The sequence below is a fragment of the Camarhynchus parvulus genome, chromosome 9 (genome assembly GCF_901933205.1).
Source record: "Camarhynchus parvulus chromosome 9, STF_HiC, whole genome shotgun sequence".
Classification (NCBI taxonomy): Eukaryota; Metazoa; Chordata; class Aves; order Passeriformes; family Thraupidae; genus Camarhynchus; species Camarhynchus parvulus.
The window spans coordinates 18,491,986-18,518,295 of NC_044579.1; the positions used below are offsets into that span (position 1 = coordinate 18,491,986).

General features: G+C 54.4%; 1 protein-coding gene and 5 non-coding genes across 8 annotated transcripts in view; 4 read left to right on the plus strand and 2 right to left on the minus strand.

Moving 5' to 3' along the window:
* The first annotated feature begins 200 nt into the window (after positions 1-200).
* TRNAQ-CUG lies at positions 201-272 on the plus strand. The gene has a single exon. It is a non-coding gene; the product is annotated as a tRNA-Gln (tRNA).
* A 7,787-nt stretch (positions 273-8,059) lies between these two features.
* On the plus strand, positions 8,060-8,141 carry TRNAS-AGA. The gene has a single exon. It is a non-coding gene; the product is annotated as a tRNA-Ser (tRNA).
* Positions 8,142-8,938: 797 nt separating this feature from the next.
* TRNAM-CAU lies at positions 8,939-9,010 on the plus strand. Its single transcript has one exon. It is a non-coding gene; the product is annotated as a tRNA-Met (tRNA).
* A 5,611-nt stretch (positions 9,011-14,621) lies between these two features.
* Positions 14,622-14,703, minus strand: TRNAS-AGA. The gene has a single exon. It is a non-coding gene; the product is annotated as a tRNA-Ser (tRNA).
* Positions 14,704-22,356: 7,653 nt separating this feature from the next.
* Positions 22,357-22,428, minus strand: TRNAQ-CUG. The gene has a single exon. It is a non-coding gene; the product is annotated as a tRNA-Gln (tRNA).
* Positions 22,429-23,820: 1,392 nt separating this feature from the next.
* The window catches only part of LIMS2 (LIM zinc finger domain containing 2), a 48,030-nt gene continuing 45,540 nt past the window's right edge, over positions 23,821-26,310 (plus strand). For all 3 annotated transcript variants that reach the window (XM_030954006.1, XM_030954005.1, XM_030954004.1), the window contains exon 1: positions 23,821-23,926. In XM_030954006.1, coding sequence (XP_030809866.1) covers positions 23,916-23,926 — 11 coding nt within the window. In that variant the 5' untranslated portion in view covers positions 23,821-23,915. The remainder of the gene's footprint in view (positions 23,927-26,310) is intronic.

Here is a 26,310-nt window from a genome sequence, read left to right on the forward strand (position 1 = left end):
TTGTAAGAGAGGCCATGTCAGGCTTGCAGGGAGCTGTGGTGCTGCCCTGAAGGCCGGTGTGCTTGGAGAGGGGCTGTAGGGCTGCAGGAAGGCTGGAGTTGGTGTGAGATGTGCAGAGCAGTGGAGAGGTAGGCAGCCCCAGGTGGGGCCATAAGGCTGAGCCAGGCTGAGCACAGGGGCCCGGAGTGAGCTGGGCAGGAGGTCCTATGGTGTAATGGTGAGCACTCTGGACTCTGAATCCAGTGATCTGAGTTCAAATCTCAGTGGGACCTGAGCCTTTTGGTTGCCTCAGCATGCTTGCCCTCAGCATGCTTCCACTGTCACACCCCTGTGCTCTGCTGCTGCTTCGCTTCTGCACTGTTTTCTCACCAAGCACACAGCACCTGAGCTGCACAACACCAACTCACAATGGGCCAGGCACAGGACTCTGCTCTGGGATCATTAACTCCTGTGTTGGATGCATCCAAAACTGGAGACTGGGCTACACAGCTCTGGGCAGCTGTTTCCAGGTTGGACCATTCCCACAGGAAGAGCAGGTTATTCTGTGTGCCATTACTTGTATGCCCACCCCTGTCAATGTCTCCTTTTTTTCTACTTTCCTCTGAGGCTCGTTCACCTCTTTTCCCTGCCAATTTCTTTCTATTGCTCTGCAATCCATTCAAGGAGCTCTACCAGCATTGGGCAGTGCCCCATCATTGGGGTTCCATTTGTTTCCATGGGAGAGGGAAGGATCTCCCTTGCAGAGCAGGTGGCAGGTGAGGGAGGAGGAGAACAAAGGACCACGACTCTCCAGCAGTGCTGCACAAAGGCTTTAATGAGAAGGAGCAAAAGCGGGCACAGAACAGAGACCAAGGAAGACGTGTGGGGGGCCAGGGAGGGCAAGAGCTGGGCCCGTTTGCCAAGGACCAGGGGGATGATGCGCCGGCCTCAGCAGATCTGACCGCAGCGGGAGAAAGGCAGGCACAGGCCTGAGCCCCCAGAAGAGATGGGAACCCCCGAGGTGCTGAGGGAGCTGCCCACAGCAGCTGACAGAGAGGATCCCACGGCTGTGTTCTGAGGGAAGGAGGTGAGGATGGGGCCCGGCATGGTCACCACCACCGGCGAAGGCTCGATGTACACCGTGGAGTCAGCGCAGCGGGCGTTGCAGGGCTCAGTGCAGCTGCTGGCAAGGGGGGTTGGGCCACAGGGGCCGCAGGGCCGGGGGGGACAGGGTCTGCAGCAAGACATCTCTCGTGCGGGAGGCAAAGCTGCAACACAGAGCAGGGAGCACCACCCAGCCTCAGCATCAGTCTGTCTCTCTGTCCCTCAGCTCTCCCCAGGGACACCTTTGGTCTCCAAAACACACTCTGTGCCCACAGCTCCCACCACCCTCCTGGTGCCCTCCGAGTGCCACGGCACGGGAAGGCCGCCCCACTTGAGCAATAGGAGCCAGCACAGTGGCTTTAAGGGCCCTGTGGAAAGACTGGTCACAGCCCATCTCCAGAGCAGACACGGCTCTGTCAGACAATGTCCCGGCGTGCACTGGCACATTTTGTTACACCATGGCAGGTGCAAATTCTGCTGGGCACATCCCCCTGAGGCTGAGCCCCATTGATCCCCTTCTGCTGGAACAAAGCCCCCTCGTCCCAGCTGGCCCCAGCCCCCAGCATGGAAAGGCTGACGGCCCTCCAACAGTTCTGTGCCAGGGCCAAACTGAGGCAGCCCAAGGATCAAGCCGGGCAGCCTCCATGACAGCAGCTCAGCCCACACGGAGGGATGGAGCGGGCTCAGGCTTACCTCGTTCCTCGAGGGAAGGGAGGCCAGAGACCAGGATGCAGAGCCTGCAGCAGAGCAGCCTTTTATGCCGGGTCCCAGAGCCCTGGGGGGCCACAAACATTCCTTGTTTGTGAAACATCCAAACTCCTGGGAGTGGCCACTTGCCAGGCTTCCCTGCTGATGAGCTCCCTGCCTCTTTCATCTCAAATGTTGTTCTTCCTCTTTGTGCAACCCAAAATCCTGCGATGACTCTTAGAATCACTTTGGGATGGAATGGACATTAAAATCATCTACCTCGAGTGCCCTAAAATGGCTTCTACCATTTCTCTGGACATCCTTTTCCAGTGTATTGCTCGTCTCCAAGAAAAATATGCCCTCCCAATATCCAATCTAAATACACCTGCTTTCAGTTTCGAACGGGTGGCGCTTGAGCCATCCCTCCACACCCCAACCTGGTATCCTTCCCTTTCTTAACTGAATGTCTCCTGGGAGCCTTCCCCTCTCTTTGCTATGCAACCCCAACCCTCTCAGCCTGTCCTCACAGGCTGATGGCTCCAGCTGCCTGGTGCTCTTTGTGGCTCCTCTGGACCCGCTGCAGCAGGTCCGTGTGTTTCTTAGGCTGTGGGTCCTAGGGCTGCAGGCAGCAGCCCAGGTACGGTGTCATGAGAGCTGAGTAGAGCAGGACAATCCCCTCCCTCGACCTGCTGCCCACACGGCTCTGGATGTAGCCCTGAATAAGATTGGATTTTGGCACTGGGCTGCTAGCTGGCAGTGCAGGTTCAGGTGCAGTGTTTCAACCACCAGAACCTGCGGTCCCCCTCCACAGGGCTGCTCCCCATCCACTCAAGGCCTACTAGGCTGTGTCCATGTGTGGGATTGCCCTGACCTTGGCATCTGGCAACCAGAGCTCTGGCCTCAGCTTGGGAAGTTGGGATCCTGCAGAAAACAAGGAATTCTACACGTAGGACAGTGATCAACGGCATGCCTAAGTCTCTGCCTGAAAGACAAATTGACCCATTTTCCCAAATACAAATTGACCCACTTTGCTCAGTGTGTGCAGCCCTGAGGTCAGGATCTGGATGGCAGCTTTGGGGCAGAGGCTGAGGGCAGGGAGCCCAAAGCTCATGGCTCCTTTTCCTGGGCAAGGCCTCATTTGCCCATTCACCTAATATCACAGTTCAAAGGGATATTGGATCAGTCTCCCAGAGGTTGTGGGAATCGTTGTGATGTGGAAGAGTTGGGAAAATCCATGAGCTTCAGGCAAACCTGAATCATGCTGATGTGGAAATGAGTGCACACAGTGCCCTGGACTCAGGCATTCCAGGGATACCACAGCACATGGCCTCTTTCCTATGAAATATTTTGCCTTTGTCAGGGGCATTTCCAGACCTTTTAGGACCGGCCACACCACCTTGTACATCCATCTAATCCTGTGCTGCTGCTGCAGCTGCTGCAGCTTTGCAAAAGGCATTGCCATTTGGTGGCTGCTCAAGGGCCATGGGGATGCAGGGTGACCCAGGATAATGGAGGTTCAGAGAGACCTCTGGAAGTTCTTTGCTCCCTCTCTGAGAAGAACAAACCTACCAGCTGCCTCCAGCAGCTGTGGGCCTTGTCCCCTTGTCCTCTGAACACTGCCACCGGCAGACAGTGCTGCTGTCTCCTGAGCAGCATTCCAGGGATGCCCTGCACCCCCAGGGGGGCACCAGCCGATGGAAAGGGCTCTTACAGATGAGCCTCCCAGGTCCTCGATGGGGAGGACCAGCAGGAGAAGACACTGAGGCTGTCTGCACTGATGAGCAAGGTGTGGAGGGGGCCATGGAGCTGCTGCCTCCATCGCCTCCTGGCAGTTCTGGAGAGAATGAAGCCAAACTCTCCTGAGAGCTGCACTGTCACAGGGCAAGAGGCAGCAATCACAAGTGGCAAGAAAGGAAATCCCAGAGTTCCCTGGGGGAGGACAAGGGACAGGCCTTGGAGAGCTGTACAAGGGACAGTGACCTCTTTTGTAAGCTGTGTCTGTGCTTAGCAGTCAGCAGGACAAGGCCCAGAGCCTGCTGAGGAACTGGGGCAGGGTGATCTGCCCAGAGCAGTTGACAGGAGCACAAGAGCTCCAGAGCTCCACACAGACCTTCTGGGGTTGATGTGGGGTACTCTGAGTCACTAGAGCCCTTGAGCAGCCACCAAAAGACCCTGCCTTGGGAGACAGCAAATGCAGGAGATTGCAGACAAGCACCAGGTGATCCACAGCTGGGAATACAAGGTGGGAAATATCCTTCATGGCAGCAGAACATTGAGGGTGTGAGCTCTGTTATCCCTTGAGTGCCTGAGTCTGCAGCACCCAGTCCACTGAAGTCCTCACTGGGTGACTCAGGTGTGCCTGGAGCTCAGGGATTTTCCCAGCTCTTCCACATCACGATGACACCTGCTCTGCTGCTCTGGGAGACTGACCCAGTGTCCCTTTGAAATGTAAAATGCATGGAATGGGAAACCCCATCCCAGACCCAGAAAACAACAGCCATGGGCTCCCTGCCCTCAGCCTTTTCCCCAAAGCCACCAGCCAGGTCTCTGGCCCTGGGATGAGCACGCTGAGTAAAGCAGGTCAGTGTGGCTGTGGGTCTGTTTCAGGGAAGGACACAGCATCTCTTTGATCACAAAACCAGGCCGTGGCACAGCCTGTGACTGTAAGCAAGTTCCCCATGGCTGTCACTCAGGCCTGCAGGGGACATCCTTTCAGGAGAACGTGGACTTCCCTTGCCACTGAGCTTTGCCCCCTCCCTGCAGAGTTGGGTCTCTTCCCCACTATGGGGTTGTGCAGTGTTGCTTTGTGCCTCAACTGACCCTCAGTCTTCGGTGTATCTGTGATGACCCATGGAAGAATTGATTCTCAGGATGAGCCTGAGAGTCAGCACTGAAAGCTGCTGGGAGATGAGCTGAGGTGTCACTTCATGGCTGAATTTAACTCTAACTGGAGCCCAATTAACCATCAAGAAGAACAAGTGACAGAAATTTATAAATGCATTTCAATTTACCATATACACTGACTTGGGGCCTCCAAATGAAATTGCCTTAGGAAGCTGGGACACACATTAATCATTTGCAAGTCAGGTGGTGTGAAACTGGTGAAAAATGCCTGAGATGAAAGAGGCAGGGACCTGATCAGCAGGGAGGCCTCACAAGTGGCCACTCCCAGGAGTTTGGATGTTTCACAAACAAGGAATGTTTGTGGCCCCCCAGGGCTCTGGGACCCGGCATAAAAGGCTGCTCTGCTGCAGGCTCTGCATCCTGGTCTCTGGCCTCCCTTCCCTCGAGGAACGAGGTAAGCCTGAGCCCGCTCCATCCCTCCGTGTGGGCTGAGCTGCTGTCATGGAGGCTGCCCGGCTTGATCCTTGGGCTGCCTCAGCTTGGCCCTGGCACAGAACTGTTGGAGGGCCGTCAGCCTTTCCATGCTGGGGGCTGGGGCCAGCTGGGACGAGGGGGCTTTGTTCCAGCAGAAGGGGATCAATGGGGCTCAGCCTCAGGGGGATGTGCCCAGCAGAATTTGCACCTGCCATGGTGTAACAAAATGTGCCAGTGCACGCCAGGACATTGTCTGACAGAGCCGTGTCTGCTCTGGAGATGGGCTGTGACCAGTCTTTCCACAGGGCCCTTAAAGCCACTGTGCTGGCTCCTATTGCTCAAGTGGGGCGGCCTTCCCGTGCCGTGGCACTCGGAGGGCACCAGGAGGGTGGTGGGAGCTGTGGGCACAGAGTGTGTTTTGGAGACCAAAGGTGTCCCTGGGGAGAGCTGAGGGACAGAGAGACAGACTGATGCTGAGGCTGGGTGGTGCTCCCTGCTCTGTGTTGCAGCTTTGCCTCCCGCACCGAGATGTCTTGCTGCAGACCCTGTCCCCCCCGGCCCTGCGGCCCCTGTGGCCCAACCCCCCTTGCCAGCAGCTGCACTGAGCCCTGCAACGCCCGCTGCGCTGACTCCACGGTGTACATCGAGGCTTCGCCGGTGGTGGTGACCATGCCGGGCCCCATCCTCACCTCCTTCCCTCAGAACACAGCCGTGGGATCCTCTCTGTCAGCTGCTGTGGGCAGCTCCCTCAGCACCTCGGGGGTTCCCATCTCTTCTGGGGGCTCAGGCCTGTGCCTGCCTTTCTCCCGCTGCGGTCAGATCTGCTGAGGCCGGCGCATCATCCCCCTGGTCCTTGGCAAACGGGCCCAGCTCTTGCCCTCCCTGGCCCCCCACACGTCTTCCTTGGTCTCTGTTCTGTGCCGCCGCTTTTGCTCCTTCTCATTAAAGCCTTTGTGCAGCACTGCTGGAGAGTCGTGGTCCTTTGTTCTCCTCCTCCCTCACCTCCCACCTACCCTTCCAGGGTGAGCTCTGGCTGCTGTCCTGAGCTTACCAGTAGCTGCACTCAGAACTCCCAGAAATTCGACCTGAGCCCCAAAGCCTCAGTCACTGAGCTTGAGTCTGGAACCTGGAGATCACAGCCCTGCAGGGCCCCGTGTTAATTTGTTCCTTGTGAGAATTATATTTTGAGTGACATTTTTTTCCTGTCAAAGCTTCTTCACAAAAGCCTAGCAACATCTATAGTATTGCAGGCGACCCTGACAAGGGGAGTGAATGATGAAGAGGACTCCATTGATATCAGAAGGCTAATTAATTACTTCATTCTACTTTATTATTCTAAATTATTTTACACTATCCTATATTACATCTGAACTGAATCGGACAAACGCAACCCTTTTACACCTGACCTCGGCAGTGTGACTGTCAACCGACAGTCCCGACATTCATACGCAAACTCCTCATAGGCCAAGGAAACAAATTGCCCTCACTTTGGGTAAACAATCTCCATATTGAGCGTTTGAGCACAGGTGACCGACCACAGCCACACTGCAGGGGATCCCAGATGCCTGGTGAGGCCAAGGCTCACAGAGCTGCAGCTGGAGCCCCTGGGGGCCAGCCTTTCAGCCGCTCTGCAGCGCCCAGGGCACGGCAAGGACCTAATTTCAAATGTCGACGGAGCTGTAGTGGTGCATTCCTCCCTGTCCTTTTTCAGGCTGCACTGAGATCGGAGAAATGCTCGTTAGGCATCAGCTTTGGAAAGAGCACCTGGTCTCAGCTGTTCCTCAGGTTATCAGAAACACTCTCTCTTCCCAAGAACTGCTGCCTGGCAAGCTCATGTTTTCCTCTTGACCAGTCTTGGGAAATATTTTTGTTTCCTGAACACCCCAACATTCCTGTTTCACACTTTCAAAGAAAGTGCCAACACAAACTGTGGCCAGGATGAAACCTTGATACGACTAAAGCCCACTCTCTTACAACCCTATGAAGAGTGGCCCAAAATGAGACCATTTGAACTCTCCTGGCCCGCAGCAGGCTGTGACCAGCAATGGCCCTGACTGGGGCCATTCACTCTCACAGCCAGTGAACTCTCAGGGTTGCTGTACTTGGAGGATTGCCCAACAAGGACGAGTCCCGGGCTGATGCCCTCACTCCTTGAGGCCTGACCCTTCCCCCTGTGGGAGATGCAAAGGCATCCAAAGTGAGTGTTTCACTGACCACTGAGGGGAATTTTTCACTGGTACGTTGCTTGTACCAACTCTTGTTGTCTGTGTGCATACACATGTGCATATATTTGCTATAGCAAATCTGGGAGAAATACTGCTTCCTTGGATGTCTAAGTACCTTGGAGATCTAAGTAAGGTAGGCCTGTCAGTAAGGTTAAGTCACAGATATAGGCTTACCTAAATGGTGCTTAGTGTTGTACTTTTGCTGGGTTGCTAAGTATAACTTTGAAGTTGTAAGTGAGGTTAAATGCTATGAAGTGTTTTTCCTCTGTCACATTTTAAGAGTAAGATATTAAATAGGTTTAAGGTACAAGTTGAAATACTGTTCAGTTTGAATGCTGTCAGGCTCCTAGGCTGCTAAAGGCATTTTTATACTTACCCTCATTTTGTCACACACACACACGCGCATACTCATACACATACACACAGACACACACACTCTCTAGATAGTTGTCGGTTGATTTCTGTTTTGATTGGTTGTATTTTGTTTGGTTTTGTTGTTGGTTGTTTTCTCTTGTTGTGCCCTAACTGGCACAACAAAGAGACGTGTAAGGAGAAGAGTGAATGTTGCCCAGGCAGTTTTTTGTTTTTTTGTTTAATATGCAAAGTGTTTTTTGCTGCTGGGCTTGGGAGTGATTTTTGAGGCATGTGAAGCAGTGTTTGTCCAGAGGAGCCCTGTGCAGAAGTGCGTGGGTGTGGGTGTGGTGGCCCAGGGCGGGTGATGAGCAGGGCGGGCAGGGCTGGAGCAGGTAGTTGTGGCCGAGTGGTGAAGGCGATGGACTAGAAATCCATTGGGGTTTCCCCGCGCAGGTTCGAATCCTGCCAACTACGGGCACGCGCGCCCCTTTTGGGCTGCGGGCAGCTGAGCACGGTACAGCTGAGCCCACAGGTGGGCACAGGAGCACCCACAGGTGGGTGCCATGCACAGCAGCTGCAGCTGCCCCAGGGCTCCTGCACTTACAGCCCCAACAATGCAGAAGGCAAGGGGAAATGCAGACGGCACCTGGAGCTGAGCATTTCATCGCGTTGTCGCAGTGTCACCAAGTTTTAAAGACAAGGACCCTCAGCTTGACAAACTGCTTGGTACCAAGTGGCCAGAACTCAGAGCTTTTACTTCAGAGCAACCATGAGCAGCATTGAGCTGAGGCAGCAGAATTTGCAGAGCAAAAAGAGGAGAATTGTTTCTGCTGGCAATTCCAAGCAAAGGCAACCCATGTCCCTCGTTGGCCAGCAAAGATCTGAAGTGTCAGGCAGGTGCAGTGGTGCAGCGTGCTGGGAGTACAGGTGTATTTGTGGTGAGGGGTGCAGGTGTGAGGATGTTGGTGGATTTAGGTGGGCTGATGGATGGCCAGGCTGCAGGCTGTGTGCAGGGGGGCATTGATCAGGTGCAGGGGCAGGGTGGGTGTGGAAGAGGCAGGGTGTGTGCAGGGCTGTGTGCGGGAGGTGTGGGAGAAGGGCAAGGGCAGGTGCTGGCGGAGCGTAGCGCAGGCGGAAGGGAGGTGGATTGTCAGGGTGTGTATTTAGTGGGGTGGGGGAGGCGGATGAGAGAGGAAGGGCAGGAGTGAGGGGCAGCAGTGGCGGGCAGCATGAGGCTGCACTGAGGGCAAGGGCAGGCAGGCCTGAGGAGGAGCAGAGTGGCGCAGCGGGAGCGTGCTGGGCCCATAACCCAGAGGTCGATGGATCGAAACCATCCTCTGCTAAGGCACTTTTTTCACTCAGGCTGCCTTGCCCAACAACTTTGACCCTGCTTGGCTCCAGCCTTTTGGCCAACGCAGGCCATAGATTTCCTCTTCCCTCTACACATCATATCTGCTACCAAGTTTTGGTGGAAATGAGAAAAAGTATATAATATTGCAAGGTAACTCCAGTCATGGTTTTGTCCACAGAAAAGAAACAGGATGCTTTTAGCGAGAGGGAAGAAAAACATGGCTATCCTGCTAAAGCTTTTGTATACCCCTGGTTTGGGTTTCCCTAGAAAGGGCCTGATAGTTTTCAATCAACAAAAAGATTCCCAAATCCTCCTTGCAACGGTAGTGCCACGAGAGGGAGGAGGAGAACAAAGGACCACGACTCTCCAGCAGTGCTGCACAAAGGCTTTAATGAGAAGGGGCAAAAGCGGTGGCACAGAACAGAGACCAAGGAAGACGTGTGGGGGGCCAGGGAGGGCAAGAGCTGGGCCCGTTTGCCAAGGACCAGGGGGATGATGCGCCGGCCTCAGCAGATCTGACCGCAGCGGGAGAAAGGCAGGCACAGGCCTGAGCCCCCAGAAGAGATGGGAACCCCCGAGGTGCTGAGGGAGCTGCCCACAGCAGCTGACAGAGAGGATCCCACGGCTGTGTTCTGAGGGAAGGAGGTGAGGATGGGGCCCGGCATGGTCACCACCACCGGCGAAGCCTCGATGTACACCGTGGAGTCAGCGCAGCGGGCGTTGCAGGGCTCAGTGCAGCTGCTGGCAAGGGGGGTTGGGCCACAGGGGCCGCAGGGCCGGGGGGGACAGGGTCTGCAGCAAGACATCTCTCGGTGCGGGAGGCAAAGCTGCAACACAGAGCAGGGAGCACCACCCAGCCTCAGCATCAGTCTGTCTCTCTGTCCCTCAGCTCTCCCCAGGGACACCTTTGGTCTCCAAAACACACTCTGTGCCCACAGCTCCCACCACCCTCCTGGTGCCCTCCGAGTGCCACGGCACGGGAAGGCCGCCCCACTTGAGCAATAGGAGCCAGCACAGTGGCTTTAAGGGCCCTGTGGAAAGACTGGTCACAGCCCATCTCCAGAGCAGACACGGCTGTGTCAGACAATGTCCTGGCGTGCACTGGCACATTTTGTTACACCATGGCAGGTGCAAATTCTGCTGGGCACATCCCCCTGAGGCTGAGCCCCATTGATCCCCTTCTGCTGGAACAAAGCCCCCTCGTCCCAGCTGGCCCCAGCCCCCAGCATGGAAAGGCTGACGGCCCTCCAACAGTTCTGTGCCAGGGCCAAGCTGAGGCAGCCCAAGGATCAAGCCGGGCAGCCTCCATGACAGCAGCTCAGCCCACACGGAGGGATGGAGCGGGCTCAGGCTTACCTCGTTCCTCGAGGGAAGGGAGGCCAGAGACCAGGATGCAGAGCCTGCAGCAGAGCAGCCTTTTATGCCGGGTCCCAGAGCCCTGGGGGGCCACAAACATTCCTTGTTTGTGAAACATCCAAACTCCTGGGAGTGGCCACTTGTGAGGCCTCCCTGCTGATCAGGTCCTGCCTCTTTCATCTCAGGCATTTTTCACCAGTTTCACACCACCTGACTTGCAAATGATTAATGTGTGTCCCAGCTTCCTAAGGCAATTTCATTTGGAGGTCCCAAGTCAGTGTATATGGTAAATTGAAATGTATTTGTTTAATGTCTATAACTTTCTGTCACTTGTTCTTCTTGATGGTTAATTGGGCTCCAGTTAGAGTTAAATTCAGCCATGAAGTGACACCTCAGCTCATCTCTCAGCAGCTTTCAGTGCTGACACTCAGGCTCATCCTGAGAATCAATTCTTCCATGGGTCATCACAGATACACCGAAGACTGAGGGTCAGTTGAGGCACAAAGCAACACTGCACAACCCCATAGTGGGGAAGAGACCCAACTCTGCAGGGAGGGGGCAAAGCTCAGTGGCAAGGGAAGTCCACGTTCTCCTGAAAGGATGTCCCCTGCAGGCCTGAGTGACAGCCATGGGGAACTTGCTTACAGTCACAGGCTGTGCCACGGCCTGGTTTTGTGATCAAAGAGATGCTGTGTCCTTCCCTGAAACAGACCCACAGCCACACTGACCTGCTTTACTCAGCGTGCTCATCCCAGGGCCAGAGACCTGGCTGGTGGCTTTGGGGAAAAGGCTGAGGGCAGGGAGCCCATGGCTGTTGTTTTCTGGGTCTGGGATGGGGTTTCCCATTCCATGCATTTTACATTTCAAAGGGACACTGGGTCAGTCTCCCAGAGCAGCAGAGCAGGTGTCATCGTGATGTGGAAGAGCTGGGAAAATCCCTGAGCTCCAGGCACACCTGAGTCACCCAGTGAGGACTTCAGTGGACTGGGTGCTGCAGACTCAGGCACTCAAGGGATAACAGAGCTCACACCCTCAATGTTCTGCTGCCATGAAGGATATTTCCCACCTTGTATTCCCAGCTGTGGATCACCTGGTGCTTGTCTGCAATCTCCTGCATTTGCTGTCTCCCAAGGCAGGGTCTTTTGGTGGCTGCTCAAGGGCTCTAGTGACTCAGAGTACCCCACATCAACCCCAGAAGGTCTGTGTGGAGCTCTGGAGCTCTTGTGCTCCTGTCAACTGCTCTGGGCAGATCACCCTGCCCCAGTTCCTCAGCAGGCTCTGGGCCTTGTCCTGCTGACTGCTAAGCACAGACACAGCTTACAAAAGAGGTCACTGTCCCTTGTACAGCTCTCCAAGGCCTGTCCCTTGTCCTCCCCCAGAGAACTCTGGGATTTCCTTTCTTGCCACTTGTGATTGCTGCCTCTTGCCCTGTGACAGTGCAGCTCTCAGGAGAGTTTGACTTCATTCTCTCCAGAACTGCCTGGAGATGGTGGAGGCAGCAGCTCCATGGCCCCCTCCACACCTTGCTCATCAGTGCAGACAGTCTCAGTGTCTTCTCCTGCTGGTCCTCCCCATCGAGGACCTGGGAGGCTCATCTGTAAGAGCCCTTTCCATCGGCTGGTGCCCCCCTGGGGGTGCAGGGCATCCCTGGAATGCTGCTCAGGAGACAGCAGCACTGTCTGCCGGTGGCAGTGTTCAGAGGACAAGGGGACAAGGCCCACAGCTGCTGGAGGCAGCTGGTAGGTTTGTTCTTCTCAGAGAGGGAGCAAAGAACTTCCAGAGGTCTCTCTGAACCTCCATTATCCTGGGTCACCCTGCATGCCCTGGGCCCTTGAGCAGCCACCAAATGGCAATGCCTTTTGCAAAGCTGCAGCAGCTGCAGCAGCAGCACAGGATTAGATGGATGTACAAGGTGGTGTGGCCGGTCCTAAAAGGTCTGGAAATGCCCCTGACAAAGGCAAAATATTTCATAGGAAAGAGGCCATGTGCTGTGGTATTCCTGGAATGCCTGAGTCCAGGGCACTGTGTGCACTCATTTCCACATCAGCATGATTCAGGTTTGCCTGAAGCTCATGGATTTTCCCAACTCTTCCACATCACAATGATTCCCACAACCTCTGGGAGACTGATCCAATATCCCTTTGAACTGTGATATTAGGTGAATGGGCAAATGAGGCCTTGCCCAGGAAAAGGAGCCATGAGCTTTGGGCTCCCTGCCCTCAGCCTCTGCCCCAAAGCTGCCATCCAGATCCTGACCTCAGGGCTGCACACACTGAGCAAAGTGGGTCAATTTGTATTTGGGAAAATGGGTCAATTTGTCTTTCAGGCAGAGACTTAGGCATGCCGTTGATCACTGTCCTACGTGTGGAATTCCTTGTTTTCTGCAGGATCCCAACTTCCCAAGCTGAGGCCAGAGCTCTGGTTGCCAGATGCCAAGGCCAGGGCAATCCCACACATGGACACAGCCTAGTAGGCCTTGAGTGGATGGGGAGCAGCCCTGTGGAGGCGGACCCGCAGGTTCTGGTGGTTGAAACACTGCACCTGAACCTGCACTGCCAGCTAGCAGCCCAGTGCCAAAATCCAATCTTATTCAGGGCTACATCCAGAGCCGTGTGGGCAGCAGGTCGAGGGAGGGGATTGTCCTGCTCTACTCAGCTCTCATGACACCGTACCTGGGCTGCTGCCTGCAGCCCTAGGACCCACAGCCTAAGAAACACACGGACCTGCTGCAGCGGGTCCAGAGGAGCCACAAAGAGCACCAGGCAGCTGGAGCCATCAGCCTGTGAGGACAGGCTGAGAGGGTTGGGGTTGCATAGCAAAGAGAGGGGAAGGCTCCCAGGAGACATTCAGTTAAGAAAGGGAAGGATACCAGGTTGGGGTGTGGAGGGATGGCTCAAGCGCCACCCGTTCGAAACTGAAAGCAGGTGTATTTAGATTGGATATTGGGAGGGCATATTTTTCTTGGAGACGAGCAATACACTGGAAAAGGATGTCCAGAGAAATGGTAGAAGCCATTTTAGGGCACTCGAGGTAGATGATTTTAATGTCCATTCCATCCCAAAGTGATTCTAAGAGTCATCGCAGGATTTTGGGTTGCACAAAGAGGAAGAACAACATTTGAGATGAAAGAGGCAGGGAGCTCATCAGCAGGGAGGCCTGGCAAGTGGCCACTCCCAGGAGTTTGGATGTTTCACAAACAAGGAATGTTTGTGGCCCCCCAGGGCTCTGGGACCCGGCATAAAAGGCTGCTCTGCTGCAGGCTCTGCATCCTGGTCTCTGGCCTCCCTTCCCTCGAGGAACGAGGTAAGCCTGAGCCCGCTCCATCCCTCCGTGTGGGCTGAGCTGCTGTCATGGAGGCTGCCCGGCTTGATCCTTGGGCTGCCTCAGCTTGGCCCTGGCACAGAACTGTTGGAGGGCCGTCAGCCTTTCCATGCTGGGGGCTGGGGCCAGCTGGGACGAGGGGGCTTTGTTCCAGCAGAAGGGGATCAATGGGGCTCAGCCTCAGGGGGATGTGCCCAGCAGAATTTGCACCTGCCATGGTGTAACAAAATGTGCCAGTACACGCCAGGACATTGTCTGACACAGCCGTGTCTGCTCTGGAGATGGGCTGTGACCAGTCTTTCCACAGGGCCCTTAAAGCCACTGTGCTGGCTCCTATTGCTCAAGTGGGCGGCCTTCCCGTGCCGTGGCACTCGGAGGGCACCAGGAGGGGTGGTGGGAGCTGTGGGCACAGAGTGTGTTTTGGAGACCAAAGGTGTCCCTGGGGAGAGCTGAGGGACAGAGAGACAGACTGATGCTGAGGCTGGGTGGTGCTCCCTGCTCTGTGTTGCAGCTTTGCCTCCCGCACCGAGATGTCTTGCTGCAGACCCTGTCCCCCCCGGCCTGCGGCCCCTGTGGCCCAACCCCCTGCCAGCAGCTGCACTGAGCCCTGCAACGCCGCTGCGCTGACTCCACGGTGTACATCGAGGCTTCGGCGGTGGTGGTGACCATGCCGGGCCCCATCCTCACCTCCTTCCCTCAGAACACAGCCGTGGGATCCTCTCTGTCAGTCTTTAAAACTTGGTGACACTGCGACGCGATGAAATGCTCAGCTCCAGGTGCCGTCTGCATTTCCCCTTGCCTTCTGCATTGTTGGGGCTGCAAGTGCAGGAGCCCTGGGGCAGCTGCAGCTGCTGTGCATGGCACCCACCTGTGGGTGCTCCCTGTGCCCGTGCTCAGCTGCCCGCAGCCCAAAAGGGGCGCGTGCCCGTAGTTGGCAGGATTCGAACCTGCGCGGGGAAACCCCAATGGATTTCTAGTCCATCGCCTTCACCACTCGGCCACAACTACCTGCTCCAGCCCTGCCCGCCCTGCTCATCACCCGCCCTGGGCCACCACACCCACACCCACGCACTTCTGCACAGGGCTCCTCTGGACAAACACTGCTTCACATGCCTCAAAAATCACTCCCAAGCCCAGCAGCAAAAAACACTTTGCATATTAAACAAAAAAACAAAAAACTGCCTGGGCAACATTCACTCTCCTACTTACACGACTCTTTGTTGTGCCAGTTAGGGCACAACAAGAGAAAACAACCAACAACAAAACCAAACAAAATACAACCAATCAAAACAGAAATCAACCGACAACTATTGAGAGGGGGGTGTCTGTGTGTTTCTGTATCTGTGTGTATGAGCATCTCTGTGTGTGTGTGGAACACAAGACAGTGAGGGCAAGGATACAAAGGAACACAGTCTAAAAGCTTGACAGCATTCAAACTCAATAGTATTTTAACTTATACCTAAAACCTAACTAATAGCTTACGCTTTAAATTTGACCGAAGAAAAACACTTCATAGCATTTAACCTAACTTGAAACTGCAAAGTTATACTTAGCAATCCAGCAAAAGTACAACACTAAGCACCATTTAGGTAAGCCTATATCTGTGACTTAACCTTACTGACAGGCCTACCTTACTTAGATCTCCAAGGTACTTAGACATCCAAGGAAGCAGTATTTCTCCCAGATTTGCTATAGCAAATATATGCACATGTGTATGCACACAGACAACAAGAGTTGGTACAAGCAACTTACCAGTGAAAAATTCCCCTCAGTGGTCAGTGAAACACTCACTTTGGATGCCTTTGCATCTCCCACAGGGGGAAGGGTCAGGCCTCAAGGAGTGAGGGCATCAGCCCGGGACTCGTCCTTGTTGGGCAATCCTCCAAGTACAGCAACCCTGAGAGTTCACTGGCTGTGAGAGTGAATGGCCCCAGTCAGGGCCATTGCTGGTCACAGCCTGCTGCGGGCCAGGAGAGCTCAAATGGTCTCATTTTGGGCCACTCTTCATAGGGTTGTAAGAGAGTGGGCTTTAGTCGTATCAAGGTTTCATCCTGGCCACAGTTTGTGCTGGCACTTTCTTTGAAAGTGTGAAACAGGAATGTTGGGGTGTTCAGGAAACAAAAATATTTTCTGAGACTGGTCATTTTCAAGGGGAATTTTCGACAGGTGTATTTACACACCTAAATACAGAGTGAGGGTATGTGTGTGTCTGCCTGTGAGAGAGTGACTAGATAATGGAATGAATGTTCTCACTATGAATTTGAAATTAAGTCCTTGCTGTAACTGTGGATCAAGTGCTGCTAAACCGTTTTGCACCCTTTTAACTTTGTATCCATAATTGTTTGCACACTGTACACTTCTAAATGCACAGGCTCCCTATAAAACAGTAAACATTTCAAATCAATATTCTTTTTATGCTACATCCATTTAGTCAGTAACAGAGTGAACTTTGCTATCAAACTCTGTTTGACAGCTACACTGCTAATGTCCAGAAATGAAAAAAAGAGTTTTTCTCCTTTCCAGCCCTCAATCCTGTACACACACCATTGACACATCCCAACATCACTAATGGAAGAGAGATGACAGATTTTGCTATGCTTTTGTGAAGAAGCATTGACAGGAATAAAATGTTGCTCAAAATATCTGAAGTAGCTCTCACAAGGAACAAATTGGCACCGGGCCAGGCAGGGCTGTGATCTCCAGGTTCCAGACTCAAGCTCAGTGACTGAGGCTTTGGGGCTCAGGTCGAATTTCTGGGAGTTCTTAGTGCAGCTGCTGGTAAGCTCAGGACAGCAGCCAGTGCTCACCCTGGCAGAGCAGGTGGGAGGTGAGGGAGGAGGAGAACAAAGGACCACGACTCTCCAGCAGTGCTGCACAAAGGCTTTAATGAGAAGGGGCAAAAGCGGCGGCACAGAACAGAGACCAAGGAAGACGTGTGGGGGGCCAGGGAGGGCAAGAGCTGGGCCCGTTTGCCAAGGACAAGGGGGATGATGCGCCGGCCTCAGCAGATCTGACCGCAGCGGGAGAAAGGCAGGCACAGGCCTGAGCCCCCAGAAGAGATGGGAACCCCCGCGGTGCTGAGGGAGCTGCCCACAGCAGCTGACAGAGAGGATCCCACGGCTGTGTTCTGAGGGAAGGAGGTGAGGATGGGGCCCGGCATGGTCACCACCACCGGCGAAGCCTCGATGTACACCGTGGAGTCAGCGCAGCGGGCGTTGCAGGGCTCAGTGCAGCTGCTGGCAAGGGGGGTTGGGCCACAGGGGCCGCAGGGCCGGGGGGGACAGGGTCTGCAGCAAGACATCTCTCGGTGCGGGAGGCAAAGCTGCAACACAGAGCAGGGAGCACCACCCAGCCTCAGCATCAGTCTGTCTCTCTGTCCCTCAGCTCTCCCCAGGGACACCTTTGGTCTCCAAAACACACTCTGTGCCCACAGCTCCCACCACCCTCCTGGTGCCCTCCGAGTGCCACGGCACGGGAAGGCCGCCCCACTTGAGCAATAGGAGCCAGCACAGTGGCTTTAAGGGCCCTGTGGAAAGACTGGTCACAGCCCATCTCCAGAGCAGACACGGCTCTGTCAGACAATGTCCCGGCGTGCACTGGCACATTTTGTTACACCATGGCAGGTGCAAATTCTGCTGGGCACATCCCCCTGAGGCTGAGCCCCATTGATCCCCTTCTGCTGGAACAAAGCCCCCTCGTCCCAGCTGGCCCCAGCCCCCAGCATGGAAAGGCTGACGGCCCTCCAACAGTTCTGTGCCAGGGCCAAGCTGAGGCAGCCCAAGGATCAAGCCGGGCAGCCTCCATGACAGCAGCTCAGCCCACACGGAGGGATGGAGCGGGCTCAGGCTTACCTCGTTCCTCGAGGGAAGGGAGGCCAGAGACCAGGATGCAGAGCCTGCAGCAGAGCAGCCTTTTATGCCGGGTCCCAGAGCCCTGGGGGGCCACAAACATTCCCTTGTTTGTGAAACACCCAAACTCCTGGGAGTGGCCACTTGTGAGGCCTCCCTGCTGATGAGCTCCCTGCCTCTTTCATCTCAAATGTTGTTCTTCCTCTTTGTGCAACCCAAAATCCTGCGATGACTCTTAGAATCACTTTGGGATGGAATGGACATTAAAATCATCTACCTCGAGTGCCCTAAAATGGCTTCTACCATTTCTCTGGACATCCTTTTCCAGTGTATTGCTCGTCTCCAAGAAAAATATGCCCTCCCAATATCCAATCTAAATACACCTGCTTTCAGTTTCGAACGGGTGGCGCTTGAGCCATCCCTCCACACCCCAACCTGGTATCCTTCCCTTTCTTAACTGAATGTCTCCTGGGAGCCTTCCCCTCTCTTTGCTATGCAACCCCAACCCTCTCAGCCTGTCCTCACAGGCTGATGGCTCCAGCTGCCTGGTGCTCTTTGTGGCTCCTCTGGACCCGCTGCAGCAGGTCCGTGTGTTTCTTAGGCTGTGGGTCCTAGGGCTGCAGGCAGCAGCCCAGGTACGGTGTCATGAGAGCTGAGTAGAGCAGGACAATCCCCTCCCTCGACCTGCTGCCCACACGGCTCTGGATGTAGCCCTGAATAAGATTGGATTTTGGCACTGGGCTGCTAGCTGGCAGTGCAGGTTCAGGTGCAGTGTTTCAACCACCAGAACCTGCGGTCCCCCTCCACAGGGCTGCTCCCCATCCACTCAAGGCCTACTAGGCTGTGTCCATGTGTGGCATTGCCCTGGCCTTGGCATCTGGCAACCAGAGCTCTGGCCTCAGCTTGGGAAGTTGGGATCCTGCAGAAAACAAGGAATTCCACACGTAGGACAGTGATCAACGGCATGCCTAAGTCTCTGCCTGAAAGACAAATTGACCCATTTTCCCAAATACAAATTGACCCACTTTGCTCAGTGTGTGCAGCCCTGAGGTCAGGATCTGGATGGCAGCTTTGGGGCAGAGGCTGAGGGCAGGGAGCCCAAAGCTCATGGCTCCTTTTCCTGGGCAAGGCCTCATTTGCCCATTCACCTAATATCACAGTTCAAAGGGATATTGGATCAGTCTCCCAGAGGTTGTGGGAATCATTGTGATGTGGAAGAGTTGGGAAAATCCATGAGCTTCAGGCAAACCTGAATCATGCTGATGTGGAAATGAGTGCACACAGTGCCCTGGACTCAGGCATTCCAGGAATACCACAGCACATGGCCTCTTTCCTATGAAATATTTTGCTTTTGTCAGGGGCATTTCCAGACCTTTTAGGACCGGCCACACCACCTTGTACATCCATCTAATCCTGTGCTGCTGCTGCAGCTGCTGCAGATTTGCAAAAGGCATTGCCATTTGGTGGCTGCTCAAGGGCCCAGGGGATGCAGGGTGACCCAGGATAATGGAGGTTCAGAGAGACCTCTGGAAGTTCTTTGCTCCCTCTCTGAGAAGAACAAACCTACCAGCTGCCTCCAGCAGCTGTGGGCCTTGTCCCCTTGTCCTCTGAACACTGCCACCGGCAGACAGTGCTGCTGTCTCCTGAGCAGCATTCCAGGGATGCCCTGCACCCCCAGGGGGGCACCAGCCGATGGAAAGGGCTCTTACAGATGAGCCTCCCAGGTCCTCGATGGGGAGGACCAGCAGGAGAAGACACTGAGACTGTCTGCACTGATGAGCAAGGTGTGGAGGGGGCCATGGAGCTGCTGCCTCCATCGCCTCCTGGCAGTTCTGGAGAGAATGAAGCCAAACTCTCCTGAGAGCTGCACTGTCACAGGGCAAGAGGCAGCAATCACAAGTGGCAAGAAAGGAAATCCCAGAGTTCCCTGGGGGAAGACAAGGGACAGGCCTTGGAGAGCTGTACAAGGGACAGTGACCTCTTTTGTAAGCTGTGTCTGTGCTTAGCAGTCAGCAGGACAAGGCCCAGAGCCTGCTGAGGAACTGGGGCAGGGTGATCTGCCCAGAGCAGTTGACAGGAGCACAAGAGCTCCAGAGCTCCACACAGACCTTCTGGGGTTGATGTGGGGTACTCTGAGTCACTAGAGCCCTTGAGCAGCCACCAAAAGACCCTGCCTTGGGAGACAGCAAATGCAGGAGATTGCAGACAAGCACCAGGTGATCCACAGCTGGGAATACAAGGTGGGAAATATCCTTCATGGCAGCAGAACATTGAGGGTGTGAGCTCTGTTATCCCTTGAGTGCCTGAGTCTGCAGCACCCAGTCCACTGAAGTCCTCACTGGGTGACTCAGGTGTGCCTGGAGCTCAGGGATTTTCCCAGCTCTTCCACATCACTATGACACCTGCTCTGCTGCTCTGGGAGACTGACCCAGTGTCCCTTTGAAATGTAAAATGCATGGAATGGGAAACCCCATCCCAGACCCAGAAAACAACAGCCATGGGCTCCCTGCCCTCAGCCTTTTCCCCACAGCCACCAGCCAGGTCTCTGGCCCTGGGATGAGCACGCTGAGTAAAGCAGGTCAGTGTGGCTGTGGGTCTGTTTCAGGGAAGGACACAGCATCTCTTTGATCACAAAACCAGGCCGTGGCACAGCCTGTGACCGTAAGCAAGTTCCCCATGGCTGTCACTCAGGCCTGCAGGGGACATCCTTTCAGGAGAACGTGGACTTCCTTTGCCACTGAGCTTTGCCCCCTCCCTGCAGAGTTGGGTCTCTTCCCCACTATGGGGTTGTGCAGTGTTGCTTTGTGCCTCAACTGACCCTCAGTCTTCGGTGTATCTGTGATGACCCATGGAAGAAATGATTCTCAGGATGAGCCTGAGAGTCAGCACTGAAAGCTGCTGAGAGATGAGCTGAGGTGTCACTTCATGGCTGAATTTAACTCTAACTGGAGCCCAATTAACCACCAAGAAGAACAAGTGACAGAAAGTTATAGACATTAAACAAATACATTTCAATTCAGCTTATACACTGACTAGGGACCTCCAAATGAAATTGCCTTAGGAAGCTGGGACACACATTAATCATTTGCAAGTCAGGTGGTGTGAAACTGGTGAAAAATGCCTGAGATGAAAGAGGCAGGACCTGATCAGCAGGGAGGCCTCACAAGTGGCCACTCCCAGGAGTTTGGATGTTTCACAAACAAGGAATGTTTGTGGCCCCCCAGGGCTCTGGGACCCGGCATAAAAGGCTGCTCTGCTGCAGGCTCTGCATCCTGGTCTCTGGCCTCCCTTCCCTCGAGGAACGAGGTAAGCCTGAGCCCGCTCCATCCCTCCGTGTGGGCTGAGCTGCTGTCATGGAGGCTGCCCGGCTTGATCCTTGGGCTGCCTCAGCTTGGCCCTGGCACAGAACTGTTGGAGGGCCGTCAGCCTTTCCATGCTGGGGGCTGGGGCCAGCTGGGACGAGGGGGCTTTGTTCCAGCAGAAGGGGATCAATGGGGCTCAGCCTCAGGGGGATGTGCCCAGCAGAATTTGCACCTGCCATGGTGTAACAAAATGTGCCAGTGCACGCCAGGACATTGTCTGACACAGCCGTGTCTGCTCTGGAGATGGGCTGTGACCAGTCTTTCCACAGGGCCCTTAAAGCCACTGTGCTGGCTCCTATTGCTCAAGTGGGGCGGCCTTCCCGTGCCGTGGCACTCGGAGGGCACCAGGAGGGTGGTGGGAGCTGTGGGCACAGAGTGTGTTTTGGAGACCAAAGGTGTCCCTGGGGAGAGCTGAGGGACAGAGAGACAGACTGATGCTGAGGCTGGGTGGTGCTCCCTGCTCTGTGTTGCAGCTTTGCCTCCCGCACCGAGAGATGTCTTGCTGCAGACCCTGTCCCCCCCGGCCCTGCGGCCCCTGTGGCCCAACCCCCCTTGCCAGCAGCTGCACTGAGCCCTGCAACGCCCGCTGCGCTGACTCCACGGTGTACATCGAGCCTTCGCCGGTGGTGGTGACCATGCCGGGCCCCATCCTCACCTCCTTCCCTCAGAACACAGCCGTGGGATCCTCTCTGTCAGCTGCTGTGGGCAGCTCCCTCAGCACCTCGGGGGTTCCCATCTCTTCTGGGGGCTCAGGCCTGTGCCTGCCTTTCTCCCGCTGCGGTCAGATCTGCTGAGGCCGGCGCATCATCCCCCTGGTCCTTGGCAAACGGGCCCAGCTCTTGCCCTCCCTGGCCCCCCACACGTCTTCCTTGGTCTCTGTTCTGTGCCGCCGCTTTTGCTCCTTCTCATTAAAGCCTTTGTGCAGCACTGCTGGAGAGTCGTGGTCCTTTGTTCTCCTCCTCCCTCACCTGCCACCTGCTCTGCAAGGGAGATCCTTCCCTCTCCCATGGAAACAAATGGAACCCCAATGATGGGGCACTGCCCAATGCTGGTAGAGCTCCTTGAATGGATTGCAGAGCAATAGAAAGAAATTGGCAGGGAAAAGAGGTGAACGAGCCTCAGAGGAAAGTAGAAAAAAAGGAGACATTGACAGGGGTGGGCATACAAGTAATGGCACACAGAATAACCTGCTCTTCCTGTGGGAATGGTCCAACCTGGAAACAGCTGCCCAGAGCTGTGTAGCCCAGTCTCCAGTTTTGGATGCATCCAACACAGGAGTTAATGATCCCAGAGCAGAGTCCTGTGCCTGGCCCATTGTGAGTTGGTGTTGTGCAGCTCAGGTGCTGTGTGCTTGGTGAGAAAACAGTGCAGAAGCGAAGCAGCAGCAGAGCACAGGGGTGTGACAGTGGAATCATGCTGAGGGCAAGCATGCTGAGGCAACCAAAAGGCCCAAGTCCCACTGAGATTTGAACTCAGATCACTGGATTCAGAGTCCAGAGTGCTCACCATTACACCATAGGACCTCCTGCCCAGCTCACTCCGGGCCCCTGTGCTCAGCCTGGCTCAGCCTTATGGCCCCACCTGGGGCTGCCTACCTCTCCACTGCTCTGCACATCTCACACCAACTCCAGCCTTCCTGCAGCCCTACAGCCCCTCTCCAAGCACACCGGCCTTCAGGGCAGCACCACAGCTCCCTGCAAGCCTGACATGGCCTCTCTTACAAGGGCCACGCTTCAAAGCACCCAACATCTTCTCTTTCCCAAACTGAAACAAGCCCTTTCTCACTCTGGCAAACCTACCTTCCCAAGTTGCCTTCCCCTAGCACAAGCCCCCTTGCCTCCTCTTCTCCAGACCAAGACACTCCAGCTCCTTAAGGACTATGGAGAGGGAAACTTTGCCCCATCTCTACAAAAGCTCACCAAAGACCCTCTGCTGATCCCAGCAAAGGGGCTGGAGCAGCAAGGACAAAGGACAGCTGACACACCAAGAGCAGAGCAATGACTGACCTCCAGTTCCTGTGAGGGAGAAATTCACTTACTGCCTATGCTGCACAGCACAGAGGGCAAAATCTAATACTGCATGGCATTGTGGTGTTTTGCATTAGGATACCTGGCTAAGAGTTACTCAGGCAGCGATGGGAGGAATGATGTACTATTTAAATGTTTACTGTAGGGCTGAAAAATTAGTTTGGACACCAGAAAACACGGAGAACATAGACAGAGTTTCAATCATTACTTTCAAAATGCAACAATACATGTAACAATGGTGAGTCACAGCATACTGGGCTATCTTACAAGATGAAAACAAAGTTTGAAGTTGCTTTTCTTCAGAAGTTTCCTATGAACCTTGGTGGTTCACTTTACTTTAGAGTATGCTTGAACATGGGCAAGAAGGGATGACATGTTATCAAAAACCTCGCGCTTGGAGGGGCCCTCCTTGGGCAGTGCGGTCCCTCATCCTTCAGCAGCAATGGTTGCCATGACCACTTTCCAGACCCGTCTTTTGCACCCGAAGGATAAAACGCCAGAAAGCCACTTCCCCTCGCCGGGGGGCTGTGTGCAGGGATGAGCAGCCCGCAGAACAGGCTGGAAGCGCGGCTGTTCCGATCTAGGAACAAAGTCCGTCAGTGCGGCGTATGTGACTGCGCGCCAGGCAGCGCTGCTCCCTTCACCCCACACTCACAGCGCTGCCATGGGTTTACTGCCAGCCGGGGCGAAGCAGCTTCGGCGGCAGGGCAGGGGCAAACGCCGTGCCTGTGCCTGTCCCACCGCGCCCCCCGTCCTTCCGCTCCGCAGCCTCGCTATTCCATATTTCTTTGCCTTTATAGGAAAAGTATGCGCAGGTCCGGGGGGGCTGCCCTGAGTCACCGAGGGCTGCGTGCCCGCCCACACCCAAGGGGCCGAGGCCGCCGCCGGGGCGGGGTCAGCGCTGGCCGCCGGGGCCGCAGCGGCGCGGCCGAGCTGCGCGTCCCGCCCCGGAGCCCCTCGGCGACAGCGCGGGGCTCGCCGCCATGACGGGCAGGTGAGGCCGGGCACACGGGAGCTGGGCAGGGGTCTGGGTCGTGCCCCCCTTCACCGCCCTGGGCCGGCCGTGACGTGTGGGGAACAGCTCCTTTTGGCCCCGGGTAACGCCATGGGGGCCTGCGGGAAGGGTCGGGGCAGAAGGCTTTGCTGCTGTGAGGCCTGGGCGGAGCGGGGCACGCTCCGGCCGCCGTGCAAGCGCGGAGCCGCTCCGCTGTGCCTGAGCCCTGCGCGGGGACACAGCGGAGGGCAGAGCTGGGTGAGCTGCTGTCGGTGTGAGCTGCTGTCGGTGTGAGCAGCTGTAGATGTGAACTGTGCTTGCTCAGCAGCCGGGCTCTCCGGCCGCACGGCGTGACCCGGGCTGGCAGCCTGTGCCCGGCGTGCCCGCACCGCTGCCCATCGGGGCTCTCCTCACTGATCTGCACGCAGCCCCTCCGCCCACAGATTCACTCTCCTCTTCTTCGAGCTAGCCTTGGAGTTAACATGTTCCAGGAACTGTTTAAATCTGGAGCTAGATTCTCCTCTGGTGCTATCTGACAGTGGAGAACTCTGTGAAGAAACTTAATTGACAGTTGTAAATGAGAAGTAGGGAAGGCATTTTCTGGCATTTTGCGAGGGTTTGCACAAGTGCTGTAATATCACTTTTTTGTCCCATCTGTAGAATAAAACCCAGACATTATAAGCAGTTTGTGAAAATAAGCTTGCTTTTGTGAAATGTTTTGGAGATGAGAAGCATGAAGACGTAATACTACAATTAGCAAGGTGCCCTTTTTAGGACACTCATCCTTGTGAGTCGTGCTATGTTACTGTAGTTCTGAAGGATTGTTCTTTTGTGATTAGGAATACTGAGATGGATTCGGAGCACTTAGTGTATAAATATTCACTTTCCTTTTGTGTCAAGTCTTGATGTTTGTATTATGCAGCTTTTTCTGATCAAAGTGGATCCTGATTAGTGGGTTGTTCGGTGTGAGAACCTGCTGAATAATTGTGTGTGCTCATCTATGATTGGGGAATGTATTATTTCTGGTCTCTGTGATGACAAATTTATGCTCTTGAGTGATTATACGTGCTCAAAACTCTTTTGGGTTTTGACTCATGTCTTTAATGGTCCCTTTTTTATTTTTCTGACGTGTGAAACAGGTGTGTATTTACAAGTTTACATTCATTTTCTTACAGCTAGACGAAGACTCTGGAGCCTTAAATGCTCATGGGTACCCATCCAGCTCTTAAATGGAGAAAGGATGGAGAGGACTTGGAAAGAACTGTGGCTGTATGAAGCCAGCTGATTTTATTTTTACAGAACTGTGGTATGGTACTGTTTAGAATGACAGGCTTATCTGGAGTGAAGGCACTCATGAGGACAGTGGGAATTGCCAGTGGACTGTAATCTTTGTCTTCTCTCCATGCTTCCCCTGAAACTTGCCTGTGGAAGCTCTGATGTGAAGCGTGAGCCTGGGTGGACAACTCCAGGGTAGCTGAGACACTGCTGAGTGTGCAGTTCAAAGTGATGCAGGACTTCTGTTCCCTTTTCCTTAGGTTTACTTCACAGGGCTGTTCAAATGAGCAGGCCTTGGCTTTAGCTTGTGAAAAGTGAGGGCGGGTGTTATTTAATGTTTTCAGAACTGTTTGTGCTGGGAAGTTTGTCAGCTGTGAACATTTATTTCTAAAGTTCTGTCTGCTGTCATTCCCAGGACAGGACAATTTACTTAAGTTGTTTGTAGTTGTTTGTCACAGCTGTAGCTCAGCTGGCTCTTTCCTTGTTAATAGTATCATCCATTTAGGGTCGTGGTTTCCCAGCAAAGCTTTACAGTGTCTGTGTAACTTGCCCTGCTAAGTGCCTTGCCTGGCCGATGCCATTGACAAGCACCGTGTTCAGTGTTGTTTTTCAGGCTGGGACAGACTCCTATGGCCTTGCAAAGAATTCAGCGTTGAGAATGAATGTTCTTCCTTAGATCCAGCTAGGGGTCACTCTGCTGAGTGGTACCCAGATGTTCCCTGTTTGTTATCTGGTAGTTCTTCAAGTCTGCTGACCCTATGTAGTCAGATGTTCTCCAGCTTCTGGGACATGGGATTTTCAGGGTTCTGGGAGGAGATGAACTGCTTCACAGCTGGAGCATCCCCACAATATCCATCAGTGGGAGCCTTCCTGAGCCAGAATGGTCATAAATGTCCCTTTGGTCTTGGAACTGTTGACACAGGGAGTGACTGTGTTGTTTTACAGTGTTCTAAAGTTAAGAAGACTGGAAAACATGGGGTACTGAAACAGTATTCTTATTCACTTCACCTTTCTTATAAAGTAAAAATATGAAAGGGCTCTTTTCTAGGTACTGTGATTACAGATGCATTATTAATATTAAAATATTAATGCTAATATAAAATTACATG